Genomic DNA, 13,616 nt, shown 5'->3' with positions numbered 1-13,616 from the left:
CCTCCATCAATTCCACCCCTCCTACACTAAAAGGAGCTCTTCTAAATGTTAGATCATTAGTCGCCCATTCCATAGAAGTCGACGACATCATTCTAACTAACAACCTGGACTTCCTCGCTGTGACTGAAACCTGGTTGCATGATGCTGCGGGACCATCTCTTACCCTAGCTATCCCTGATAACTACACCATCCTCAGAGTAGACAGACCTAACGCTTGAGGAGGTGGTGTAGCTATCATCTTTAAGTCCTCGCTTGATATTAGACTAGCCTCCTCTCGTCCACTCAAATCATGTGAGCATCTCACAGTTAAATTACAAACCTCCCCTAAGAGTACTATCACGATGCATCTAATTTACAGACCCCCGGGCTCATTTGAGGAAGATATCACCTCACTAGTAGCTGAAAGTTCCAAACCTTCAGCACAAATGATTATACTTGGAGACTTCAATCTTGGGCTTAATGACCCTCTCGACACCCCAGCCATTGCCCTGGCCACGGCATTAGAGGAGCATGGCCTCCTACAACTCTGCTTCAAACCCACCCACTCGAAGGGCAGAATCCTTGACTGGGTAACCGCCCTCAATTACAATATCACCCTGAAGGACCCCGTACAGCTCATCTGGACGGATCACTACTTCCTCCCACTCGACATTAATATCAGCGACCTAGTGCATAAAAGGCCTGTTATTGCACCGGCCTGCCCAACTAGGAAAAAGAGCAACATCACAGCGGAAGCCTTAATACCCCTGGTGACCCCTATTCTGAACGCGCTACCTGCTACAACTGACTTAAACCTGCTGGTCAACGCCTATAATGATTCCATGGCAAAAGCTATCGACATCATTGCCCCACTAAAAATGCGAAAAGGGAAACCAAAAGCGCACCGGAATATGTGGTACACCCCGGAGCTCAAACTTCTCCGACAACAAAAAAGTAAACTTGAATCACTATGGAAATCAGTGCCTTCAGTAGATAACAGAACTAATCTCACCAATATCTCCACACTCTACAAAAATGAGATTATACGCGCTAAGAAAGAATCTCTCAATTCCAGGATCTCTCAGGCAGGCTCTAGCACAAAAGAGCTCTTTAACATCCTAAAGGAGTTAGAAAACCCCATTCCTCCCGCAGATACCTGCACTAAGGATAAACCATGGTGCACAGGGATCCAGAATGCCCTTGCTAACAAAATTTCAGGGCTCCAAACTAAAATTGAAAACAAACAACAACAACTCACTCACGGTCCTACTTCCAGATCCACCCTTCCTTCACCCACCGCCACTAGCTCAGGCTTCACTTTCAAAAAGGTAACCATACCTGAAGTACAAAAAATCATAGCATCCTTGAAACCCTCAAACTGTAAGGGGGGCAGCTGCCCTGCACAGATCATAAAAGATGCAGCCAGGGATCTTTCCCCCTTCATTACCAAATTAATAAACCTGTCATTCTCCAATAACACGGTCCCAAGTAATCTGAAACAATCTTGGGTCCTACCACTGTTAAAAAAACCAACTCTCGACCCAGATATACCCACAAATTATAGACCCATTACCACTGTCCCATTCTTACTAAAAATTCTTGACAGAGTGGCCTATTTACAAATTCAGGATTACCTTGAGACAAACCAACTACTAGGAACTCGCCAATCTGGCTTTCGTCCTCAACATGGGAAGGAAACGGCCCTTGTGGATCTCACGAGCCAGATAGACGAACTCAAAGATAAAGGTAGGGCTGCCATCCTTCTTCTCCTTGACCTATCCGCTGCCTTTGACCTGGTTGACCACAAAATCTTGTGCAACCACTTGTCATCGGCAGCACACTTCTCCCACTCTGCGGTCACATGGATCCAATCCTTCCTTGACAACAGGACCATGCGGGTCTTCTCACCCCTAGCAGCGGCCGACCCTATTCCCATTACTTGCGGTGTCCCACAAGGATCTTGTTTCTCACCCACTTTGTATAATATATTTACAAAGCCCCTATTCGACAAGCTGGACCATCTGGGTGTCACCTACACTAACTACGCAGATGACACCCAGATACTCCTCACTTTATCCGGCAATTACAACTCGGACGGCAACCGGATCAATGAAGTCTTCTCCATCATTCAGGCATGGATGGCCACACATGGCCTCTGCCTGAATGATGACAAGACCGAACTGCTCCTTGTCGGCTCACCTAATACCATCCGGAATCTCAGCCCTAGTTACACCAGCTTCACCATTGACAGTAACACCATTCCCATCGCCAAGAGTGTAAAAACCCTTGGTTTCTATCTAGACACGAATACCAACCTCGCCAAACAAATTAATATGACCGCCTCAGCCACTGCTTACACTGGTAAACTAATTAGGGCCTGCAGACCTTTGATCTTCCCCGACAACTGCCTCACTTTAGCCAGAGCACTCATACAATCCAAACTGGATTACTGTAACAGCCTTTATGTAGGTGCCAACAAAACGGTAATCAATAAATTGCAAGTTCTACAAAACAATGCACTACGTGCCGCCCTCAATATTCCTAGAAGAGAACATATCTCGGCTACAAGAATTTCATGCAAATGGCTCTCCATCCAACAAAAAATAGACCTAAAAACCATCTGCCTCACTTACAAAGCTCTCAACCACCTAGCCCCGCCCTATTTAACCAATAAATTCACCTTAAGACAGAATTCTAGAACTACCAGATCCTCTAATACACTACAACTGACGGTGCCCAAATATTCCCTTGAAAGAGCCGGTGGATCCAGCTTCCCAGTTCTAGCCTCACAACTGTGGAACACTATTCCACTGGATATCAAATCCACCCCTACCTTCCAACCGTTCAGAACTAAGGTCATCACTTGGTTACTCAATAAATAACCAACTATGTATATATGCCTAATGTATGAATGTATCCTTACTATGTCTGCTTGTTACTATCTCTGCACTAACTGCTTTCTTGTAACTATACATATGCTGCACAAATGTACAAATGTTCCTCACCTGTGCCTGTAACTTGATGTTTAAGCGCCCATATACCCCTGGGTCAGGAGCGATATACAAATAAACAAACAAACAAACAAACAAACCAGTCTTTGGGTGATGACTTTTCACCCCTGGATCTCCCTCTGCCGTGCTCAGATCCGTCTCGACTGTATTCAGTACACTTGTACCTTTTTCCATTCACAAATCTTATGTCTTTTTAAACAATGAACTGTTGAATCCCCTCCATCGGGTTCACTCTTGTCACACATATAGCTCTGTCTCCTTTCTCCTTAAACGTGATTCATCTCCCGTAGCTTTCATTGGGTTGTCGGTATAAGACCTTCGACTGTCAGAGGCTTTGGCTGACCCCTGTATGACCACCTTGACCATTCCTTTGCGGCCTTCCCAAGACCTTCTGGTGTTCACAGTTTCAACAAACATGGGATTGACCAGAGTCTTTCGAGTACGCACCCACGTGGTGCCGGATCCATCTGCAGCTGGTCTTCCCTTTATTCTAACAGTTCTTTGAACTTCCCTTAAGTTGCTACTTTGCAGCTTTCGTTTGGTTCTTATCGGTTCTCCCCTCGACTCACTGGCTGTGATGAACCGCTTGGCTTTTCAGCTTATCTGCAGTCAAGGCTGGTACCACAGTAGCAGGCATCTCCCTCGGTCCTGCTTATCAGCATAGGTATGCTCCATGTACCATTGACATCTGCTGCAACACACTTGGGCTACTGTCTGCAGTCTTAAGATTCCTTCTGCAGAGGTTTCACGGGTCTGGGTCGAAAAGGGCAAGGTCGTGTCTCCTCATCAGCCTCTCGATATTTGCTGCCTTTCTCCTCTTGAACTTCCATGCCTGGATAGCTGTCTCGTCGTGCGGTGTGACTTGCTTGTAGTGTGCTCCCTTACTCCACCTTTTATCCCTGTGGGGAATGGAAAGGGCTGTCAGGTGTGTGCGATTTAGGTCAATTGCCTGACTTTGCCTGACCCGTATTGGAACTTTTCAGGTAAACAGCTCGGGTGTTATTCAGTTGTCTGTGGTTGTGTTCGAAAGTGTTCGTGTCGGAAACGGGCGGGGGCAGTGTTTTTGTATGGCCTACGTGGTAGGATGGGGAAAAGGTGTTCAAAGAAGGGGGATACAGCGTCTCACCTGTCGGTGTCCCACTCCCATTCCCTGATGACCCCCGATCCAGGTGATCCTCCTTCACAGGTCCTCCCCCAGGAACTGGATCCAATAGTGATGGCCGTGTCCTGGCCACTTGGATGACAGATCCCCAGGGACTAGTTAGGGAGACACCTTCAGGTTTCTCACAGCGGCCCATCTGGTGGTAGCAAATGAGTGGGTACTTGAGGGGGAAATCTAGCTCACACAAGACTGGAACTGTCGTGAATAGAAGGCTGCACCCCCTTACAGATACTGTACAGAAGCCGGGGGAAGGGTACTCTCCCCCAGCAGGACAGAGATTGGTGCAGATCAGGAAGGAAGTCACACACACAATGGGACAGAAGGGGAAAGCTACCAGACAATCCCCACTGTGGGAAAATCCCAATATTAAAGAGATACAAAAGCTAGGGAGGCAGTCACGTCGGATGGAAAAGGAAATATGCAGACTGTGAGATATAGTGGATAATAATAACCCATTCTGAACAATGCAGGAACAATATGGACTGGGACCGGAAGAATTCTTTACGTACATGAGACTAAAACATGCTGTAGAAGCTAGCTCAATTTGGTGGGGAATTGGACTTCCCACAACCCCCCCCCCCCTTCCACCCCCTGAGAGTAATCTATTCACAGAGAAAATGGAGGGGAAAGGGTTAACAACACTATGTCAAGTCATAAATAAAAACAACATCCCGCGCCCACCTCATGTCACACCTGAAAGGGAGATCGGAAAGAGACCCAGGAACAATAGAGGAGGAAAAATGGATAAAAGCGCGAGTGGCTTCAAGAGAGGTTAATGTATCATCCAGGATGAGGCTCATACAATCCAACATTCTGCACAGAGTGTACCATTCCAGAGATAGACTGCATAACATGGGTAGAGTAGCGCATGGCCGGTGTCTCAAATGTGGAAGGGAAGTAGGAACTTTCCTAAAATGATGTTACTGCATATAAGAGGGGAGTTTGAAGGAAGTAGAGGGGAAGAGACACTGATACACATACCATCGATGGTGGTAAAAAGGGACCCAGTGGCAAAATGGGAGACCTAGGAAATGCCCACTTTGGGAACATGACAGATTGGTGGAATGGACCATTGCAGCAGAATGGAGCAGATCACGTACAGGAATAAGGAGGGGGAGGGGTCTATGAGAAAGTGTCTGCAGATGGGGGGGAAAATGGGACATGAATGCCTGAGAGAAGGGGCACATCGGTACGAGATGCTACAGGAGGGGGGAGGCAGGGGATAGAGGGCAAGGGAAGGAAGGGGGTAAAATGAGGGAGAGGAAGGAGGAATGGGATAGGACGAATGGTCAACCCTAACAAAAATGTGTATTTGAACAAGGATATGATGAATAATGTTGCAATATGGAAAAAATGTAATAAGAACTGGTTTATAAAAAAGAATCATTGCCAATCAGTAATTCATGTGTGTTAGGTTTATGATTTTAAGAGTTATTGAGCGGGAACCACTTCAGGTGTGTGTATGTAAGATATGTTATGATAGTTAATATAATAATCAGAAATATAATATGTGTCTATTGTTTGTTTAAATCTATTTTTAAGGGAAACATTATGAAGCAGAGAGAGAGCATCCTTAGTACATTTGAGCATCTGAAGCAGTTTCTGGAGAAGGAGAAACAGCAGCTGCTCAGCAGACTGGAGAAGGAGCAAGAGGAGAAGATGAAGAAGATTCAGGAGAAACTGACCCGACTGGAGGAGCAGCAAAGCACGCACAGGGACCTGATCACAGAGCTGGAGAGCAAGTGCCAGCAGCAGGACGTGGATCTACTGAAGGTGAGAGGGGATCAGAAACCTATAGAACTAGAGCAGCAATCCACCCACAGGGGCCTGGTCCCAGAGATAGAACAGAGGTATCAGCAGCAGGACAGGGAGCTACTGTTAGGGAGAATTCTCAAACATGTGCTTATTCCCTTCACCTTAGAGACCCCCAGCAACTTTGCTGGATTATGAGGACTTGATTTTTTTACCTGCAGAGAGTGTGACCCTTTCTTCCCACTCTCTCATGTATTTTGATGTGTTTTACTCTTGTGTTCTTTGATTATGGAGTTTTAGACAACTCCATAGGCATCATCTTTTCATTTGTGTCACACAGCACCCTCAGTGCAGTGACCGACGGGAACCTTTCAGGCTTTCCCAAGGTTTAACTTCCTTCTCTGGGATAAACTACTGTTTCCCAGAGAAAGTAAAGTGAAATTGTCTTTCCAAATTCCTAGACCCAGCGGTCAGTTTCCATTGACTTGTCTTCCTCAGAACCCCAATTCTCCTCTTCCTCCTCCTCACCTGGAGAGCTTGAACCTGAACTGACGAGTAACTGCGGTCTTCGGGCGTGATAATCCTTCTTCTTTGTTTTTTGCAGAGAGTGTCTCCTCTGAAAGGAAGCCACAGTGGAAGCTTCAGACTCAGCTTCCCTGGGGTCTCTCTCCCAGAGGGGACGTTTGGGGAAAAAAGCCTATCCAGGCACAAAAAACACCAGTAGGTCATAGATGAGCGATGTAGGAATAACAGCCAGCCATCATTTGCCGGCGGTGCAGAAGGGAAATGGGCTCCTTATGGCAGAGAATTCCGAAAACTCCAAAGGCACTTTCCAAGACAGGAACGAGAAGGCAGAACGAAGAGAATGGAACACCACAGAAAGAGGTTTAAGGAGAGCAGAGCGAAGGATAATAAGCACGTAAGTGGCTGGACTCCTAAGCAAGAAGAATCAGTGAAAGATAAGGGTAAGAAGGGAAGCACCGCGGCAGAGAGCCGAGACGCCGCCGTAAAACAGGGAAAGAAAAGGGGCGCGGCAAACCGGCAAGAAAACCGGCAAGAAAAGCAGAAAGGAAAAGAGAAACCTAGAAAACAGGAGAAAGTTCCCAGAGTGGAACGAAGGAAACACACTAGCGTTGGGCCCCAAAGGCAGCGGAAAACAAACCACAAAGGTTGCAACGCAACAGGAGCAGCAGTGGGTGTGGCTTAAAAGCACGTCCAAAGTAACGTTGAAACACTAGACTGCTGCAATCATCACGGCCCGTGCGTGGCGGGGAGATCAGTGGTCCCCTAGATGTGTTCTGGGCCACAGGCGCCACTGAGGGAGGCGCATGACAGTATGCCCCCTCCCAAAACGAGCACCACCCGGTTTCCCAGGGGGCGCCCAATGGTATTTCCTAAGAAGGATCGGGCTGAAATGTGGGACATAAGCTCCCAAGAGTCTTCAGACCTGGGGTACCCCTTCCAGTGTGCCAAATATTGCAGGCGACACCGTCTGTACCTCGAATCACAAATCTGAGAGACCTCATAATCGAGGTCTGAAGGAGCAGACGTCCTTACTGGGTAGGGGCAAGCGGCGGAATCTGGTGCTGCTCCTTTGAGCAGGGAGGAGTGGAAAACAGGGTGAATCCGTTGCAGGCTAAGTGGTAACCTACGCCACCGGATTGAGTTTGGCTAGGATGAGATACGGGCCTATGTACCGTGGGAAGAGTTTGGTGGGACGTATCCAGCGTGGCAAATATTTAGTAGATAGCCATACCCTGGAGCCCACCTTCCATTCAGGCACCTCTTGGTGATGTCGATCAGCTTGGGTCTTGTAGGTCCTCCGACTGTCTTCTAGGCTGAGCTTGGTGGTCCTGTGGGCTTCTGACAATCTGGTTAAGGTTTCTTCGATGGCAGGTAAGTGGGACTGAATGGAAGAAGAAGGGAGTATGGTAAGAGGGTGTTGTCTGTAAGTACAATAGAATGGAGTGAGTCCGGTAGCTGAATGACGTTAATTGTTATACGTGAACTCTGCTGTGGGTAGCAGGGCCACCCAATTGTCTTGCTCCCGGTTGATGTAACAACTGAGATACTGTTCTAGTGTGGTATTCAATCTTTCTGTTTGCCCATTAGTCTGGGGGTGAAACCCCTATGAGAGAGCTTGTTCTATTCCCAGGTTAGTGCACAGTGATTTCCAGAACCGGGAAGTGTATTGACTCGCCATGTCGGAGGTGATCTTATCAGGGAGACCATGAAGACGAAAGACGTCCTTGAGAAAGACTTCTGCCATGCCAGCTGCCGTGGGTATCCCGGGTAGAGGAGAAAAATTAGCTAGCTTGGATAATGTAACCACCGTAACCATGATACAAGTACAAGACTGTGATGGTGGTAAGTCGACGATAAAATCCGTCGTGATGTGGCTCCAGGGTCTTGTAGGGACCAAACCTTGCTCCAACAGGCCAAAGGGTCGAGATGTGTCGTGTTTGCTCCTGGCACATATCGTACAGAACCGTACGTATTTCTGATCGCCTGAGTAACTCCAGAGTACCGGCTTGTCCTTGATGTCCTGCCATCCTGGCGTCGTGACACCATGCCAGGGCCCTGCACTAGAGAGGGACTGTGTAGGTAAGTATAGGCGATTACCGTCGAACAAAAGGCCGTTGTGTCTACTTAACACCCGTCCGGTATCCGGAGGTCCCCCATTGTCCAATGGTTCCTTGACTTGTTGAAGAAATACCGAGACGTGAGCGATGATGCGGTTCCTGGGAAAGAAACGGTCTGGTTGGAGGGTGGTAGACGAATGCTGGGCCGTTTTGCGTGACAAGGGGTCTACTAAGGTGTTCTGGCTGCCAGGAATATATGTGATCTTGTGCGCAAAGAAATGGGCCCACCGGGCTTGTCGTGAATTCACGCAGTACATTGATTGCAACACCTGGAGGTTTTTGTGATCAGTCCCGATTGTGAAGGGGTATGTACCACCTTGTAAGAGGTGCCTCCATTCCTCGCAGGCAAGTTTCATGGCCAGAAGTTCCTGCTACAAAACGGAGTAGTTCCGTTGACTGTCAGTGAGCGTGCGGGAAAGATAAGCAACTGGATGTTCCTCATTTTTGTGTTCTTGCAACCAAACCGCTCCTACGGTGGATGCTGAATCGTCGGTCTCCAATATGAAGGGCTTCCTCTGGTCAGGGTGAACCAGGATATGGGGGCGCTGCAGAACAAATACTTAAGTTTGCAGGAACTTTCTTCCGCTTGGGGGTTCCAACAGAAAGTTGTGGCGGATTTCTTGAGGAGCTGTGTTATGGGCAGAACCACTTCTGAGAAATTGGGGATAAACTGCCTATAGAAGTTCGCCAGCCCCAAGAACCTCTGTACTTTCTTGAATGAAGTAGCTGCGGTCCAGCCCTTCGACCTTTTTTTTCTCCATCTGGATGCCATTCTGGGACAGTACGAACCCCAGATATGGAATGGTATCTACCCCAAAAATGCATTTTTTCTTTTTTTGGCCAATAAATGGTGATTCTTTAACCGGTTCAGGACCTCCTCCTGATGGTCCTTGTGATCATGGTGGTTCTGGGAAAAAACCAAGATGTCATCCAGGTACACTATCACCGATATGAACATAAGATCCGAGAAGATGCGGTCCATGAGCCGCTGGAAAACGGCTGGGGCGTTTACCAGGCCCAACGGCATAACTCAGTATTCAAATAACCCAAAGGGTAAACGAAATGCCATCTTCCATTCATCCCTGGTGCAAATTCTCAGCAGATGGTATGCGCTGCGAAGATCTAATTTGGAAATGATTTTAGCCCCCTGTACCACCTCCAGAATATCTGAGATGAGGGGCATGGGATAGCGGTCCCGGACAGTAACTTTGTTGAGGCCCGTAAAGTCAATACAAGAGCGGAGATCGTGAGAATCTCTTTTGGGAATGAAAAACAAAGGAGCTCCGGCTGGTGACTTTGAGGGCCGGGTGAGTCCGTTTTTCAGGTTATCATCCAGGTATGACCGGAGTACCTTCTTCTCAGTCTGAGAGAGTGAAAACATTTGTCCAAAGGAGACCAAAGCGTTTGGTACCAAATCAATGGAGCAGTCCTCCGGTCGGTGAGGGGGCAGTTCCAGTGGGGCTTGGTCTATAAATACTGTTTGGTAGCTGGTGAAATCAAATGGAAGTGCATGCACCCCTAGGGTCGTACTTGTGATTGAAGGGAGTGCATGTACTTCTAGATAGGCTGTTTCTTGGAGGCAATTGTTCTTGCAAAACAGGGAGTCAAACACCAACTGATTCATGGACCAGTTGATCTGGGGATTATGCTTGCGTAGCCAGGATATCCCCAGAAACATGGGGAAGTGTGCAGCGCGGATTATATCGAATCGTAGTACTTCCGCGTGTTGTAGAATGGTGATTCGTAATTCTTCAGTGGTTTGCGTAATGAGGCCGGAGCTAAGGGGACTGCCGTCGACTCCCTCGATGTTCTGGTCTTCCTTGCAGTCCAATCTGCGAAGGCCCACCTTGTCAGCCCATACAGTATCAACAAAATTTCCGGCTGCTCCACAATCCAATAGAGCCAAGACTTCCAGATCTTGATATTCCAAAGTAAGTCTGACTCCAATAACCATAAATCTGGAGTCCTCTTAGGTTGCTGTAGGACTCATTGAGAGCGAAACATAGGGACCAGAAGGAAACCCTCGGTGACTAGTCCGTCCTAGGAACGAGGGGGTGGTCAGTCAAAATGTCGAATGACAATAATGTCGAAAAATAAATGTCGAAAAAAAAAAGTCGAATTCCCTCTTTTTTAATTATATAATTATTTTGGGGTCCGGGAATAAAAAAAAATGGGTTAAAAAAAAAAGGGGGGTTTGGGGGGGAACCCCCCCATTACGAATAAAAAACGTCATAAAACGACATTTTGACTTTTGACTTTTTTGTTTTCTATTTTATCACTATAAACCGACCGAGGGTGCTTGTTTCCCGAGCGTCTTGATGGTATCTCCGTACAGTTCTTGATTAAATGTGTGTCGGATCCACAATAGGCACACAAGCCTTTCTCCCTCCTGCGTCTCCGCTCTTCTGGCGTCAAGGGGGCACGAGTCGTGCCTATCTGCATGGGTTCGTCCGTTCTTGAAGAGGAAGTGGCGAGAGGAGGAGGTGTTTCGGGGATCAAAAAAGGATTCCACAAACCACGCCTTTCGTGTCTTATTTCTTGTAGTCTGAATTCAATCTGAAGTGCAGCTGACACCAGCTCGGGGAAAGAGGCTGGGCAAGGGGCCCTAGCCAATTCGTCTTTGATCTCTTCCTGGAGTCCACGCCTAAAAATGACGTATTGGGACTGTTCAGGCCACCCGGCTTCTGTGGCGAGTCTCTTGAAAGAGGTTATGTATGAGAGTACATCAAACTGCCCTTGCCGAGCATCCAGAAGGTCTTCACAGGCAGGTGATTTCAGGCCTTTCGAAGGTTTGTTTCAGTTGAGTAGTAAATGCCCCAAAGTCTTGCAAAACTGGGCTAGAACTGGTGACAAGCGGAGTAGCCCAGGCTAGGGCATTACCCGTCATGTTCGAGATGAGATACCCCACTTTGGCGTGATCCGTCATGTAGGTGCTGGCCCGGTAGATAAAATGTATGTCACAAGCGTCCAAGAATTCTTTTAACTTCTTTGGGGTCCCATAGAACTTGCCAGTAGATAAGGCTATGGGAGGTAAATCCGCATGTCGAGGGTCTCTAGTAGTCATCATCTGACGTAGCACAGTTCTGAATTTCAACTGACATATTCTGAACTGCTGCCACTAGTTCCTGTAACTGCTCTGCCTTTGCCATTTCTGTATGTGGGCGTTGCAATCTGTCAGTTTCCGTTGCCTTGTCTTCCGCAGACCCCAATTCTCATCCTCCTCCTCACCTGGAGAGCTTGAACCCGAATTGACAAGTAACTCCGGTCTTTGGGCGCGATAATCCTTCTTCTTTGTTTTTTGCAGAGTGTGTCTCCTCCGATAGGAAGCCACAGTGGAAGCTTCAGACTCAGAGCCGTAGATGTAGGAATAACAGCCAGCCGTGACTTGCTGGAGGTGCAGAAGGGAGATGGGCTCCTTATGGCCGAGAATTCTGAAAACTCCAAAGGCACTTTCCAAGACAGGAATGAGAAGGCAGAACGAAGAGAATGGAACACCAGAGGCAGAGGTTTAAGGAGAGCAAAGTGAAGGGTAATAAGCGGGTAAGTGGCCGGACTCCTAAGCAAGAGGAATCAGTTAAAGAGAAGGGTAAGAAGGGAAGCAGCGCGACAGAGAGCCGGGGCACCGCGCGTAAGACAGTGAAAGAGCGGGGCACGGCAAACCGTCGAGGAAAGCGGGGCACAGCGGTAAGGAAAAGAGAAACCTAGAAAACAGGAGAAAGTTCCCAGAGTGGAACAAAGGAAACACACTAGCGTTGGGCACTCAAGGCAGCGGAAAACAAACCGCGAAGGTTGCAACGCAACGGGAGCAGCAGTGGGCATGGCTTAAAAGCACATCCAAAGTAATGTTAAAACACTAGACTGCTGCAATCCCCACGGCCTGTGCGTGGCGGGGAGATCAATGGCCCCCTAGATGTGTTCTGGGCCACAGGCGCCACTGAGAGAGGCGCATGACACCAGCACACCCTATCTTACAATAGAGTGCTGGAGGGGTTACTTAGTATCCCCTATGTCTAGATACTCATGTAGCAGTCAAATGCTACCCTTTCCTCTAAGAATGGCTGGTGGCAGTGGTTTTACAACGAACTACCATGATTTTTCCCAAAAGCGAACATCGATAGCATTAAATCGCGGGAGCAATTTTTTTCAAGATGGCGTCTGAGCGCCCTTTGTTTAAACAGGCCCCGGTCTTCTTTTTTCGCCATTTCTTTCTTGGAAAGGTCCTTCTAGAGTATTTCTCTGCGCGCCAAACCAGGTTTGGTCCCTTTGTTCCATCGCCTTTGGCGGGCTTCAGAACTGAAGACCGCCTCTGGCGCCCGAGTGTCTGGGGTGGGTAGGAAGTGAGTCAGGTGCCCGAAACTCCCTGTGCTTAGTCTCCTAGGAGACCCAAATGCACTCTGGCGTGATTGGCTGGCTGACTGTCCGGCAAGGATAGCCACCCTGCTGGGTGAGTGACAGCCAGGCTGGAATGAATGGGAGGAAACTGATAAAAGGCAAGTCTCTTGGCTTGGAAGGCAGAGTCGACCACTGGAACGAAAGAACTGAAGACAAGCTTGAAGAGGACGGCTGCTGCAACTCCTGGACCGTTGGTTTGCCCAGTGAAGCCCTGATGCAAGTCCGAATCACCAAGTTCATCTTGTCAGAGAAGCCCCCACAACGACGACTTCTCCCTTTCAGTTGGTGGGACCAATCAACTGGAACTGTAAGCCACCTGGATACTCACCTCGGAGCTGGTTGACTTTCCTCTGAGTGCTGCAGGAAACCGTAGAACCAGGGAGGGAGACACCAGTTTGTGTGCTTGACTTACAGCTACCGGAATCGAAGATTTGCCATTTTCCAGCCATTTGACCAGTCCCAGTACAGTGCAGCAGTCCCCCAACGTCCTCCCGCTTGTCCCCACGACTGAGGCCCAGGAACAGTGAGATCTGCAGGAACTGCCAGGAACAGAAGTCATCAGCTCCATCTTTTTCTTCAATTGTAAAGGTACTGTAAAACCAGACTGAGAGTACTTACCTCTCGCGCTGAAAGTGCTTGAAACTTTCCCAACTCACAGGCCTAATCAGCTTGTGACCC

At 48.2% G+C, this 13,616-nt stretch overlaps 1 protein-coding gene across 1 annotated transcript in view; it reads left to right on the top strand.

Moving 5' to 3' along the window:
• Positions 1-13,616, top strand: part of LOC138520521 (E3 ubiquitin-protein ligase TRIM39-like) — a 284,585-nt gene that overhangs the window by 38,715 nt on the left and 232,254 nt on the right. Inside the window, exon 3 of the mRNA XM_069632869.1 lies at positions 5,695-5,925. Coding sequence (XP_069488970.1) covers positions 5,695-5,925 — 231 coding nt within the window. The remainder of the gene's footprint in view (positions 1-5,694; positions 5,926-13,616) is intronic.

Source organism: Ambystoma mexicanum, chromosome 13 (genome assembly GCF_040938575.1).
Source record: "Ambystoma mexicanum isolate Mex_15411 chromosome 13, UKY_AmexF1_1, whole genome shotgun sequence".
Classification (NCBI taxonomy): domain Eukaryota; kingdom Metazoa; phylum Chordata; class Amphibia; order Caudata; family Ambystomatidae; genus Ambystoma; species Ambystoma mexicanum.
This window is presented reverse-complemented; position numbering and strand designations above follow the sequence as displayed.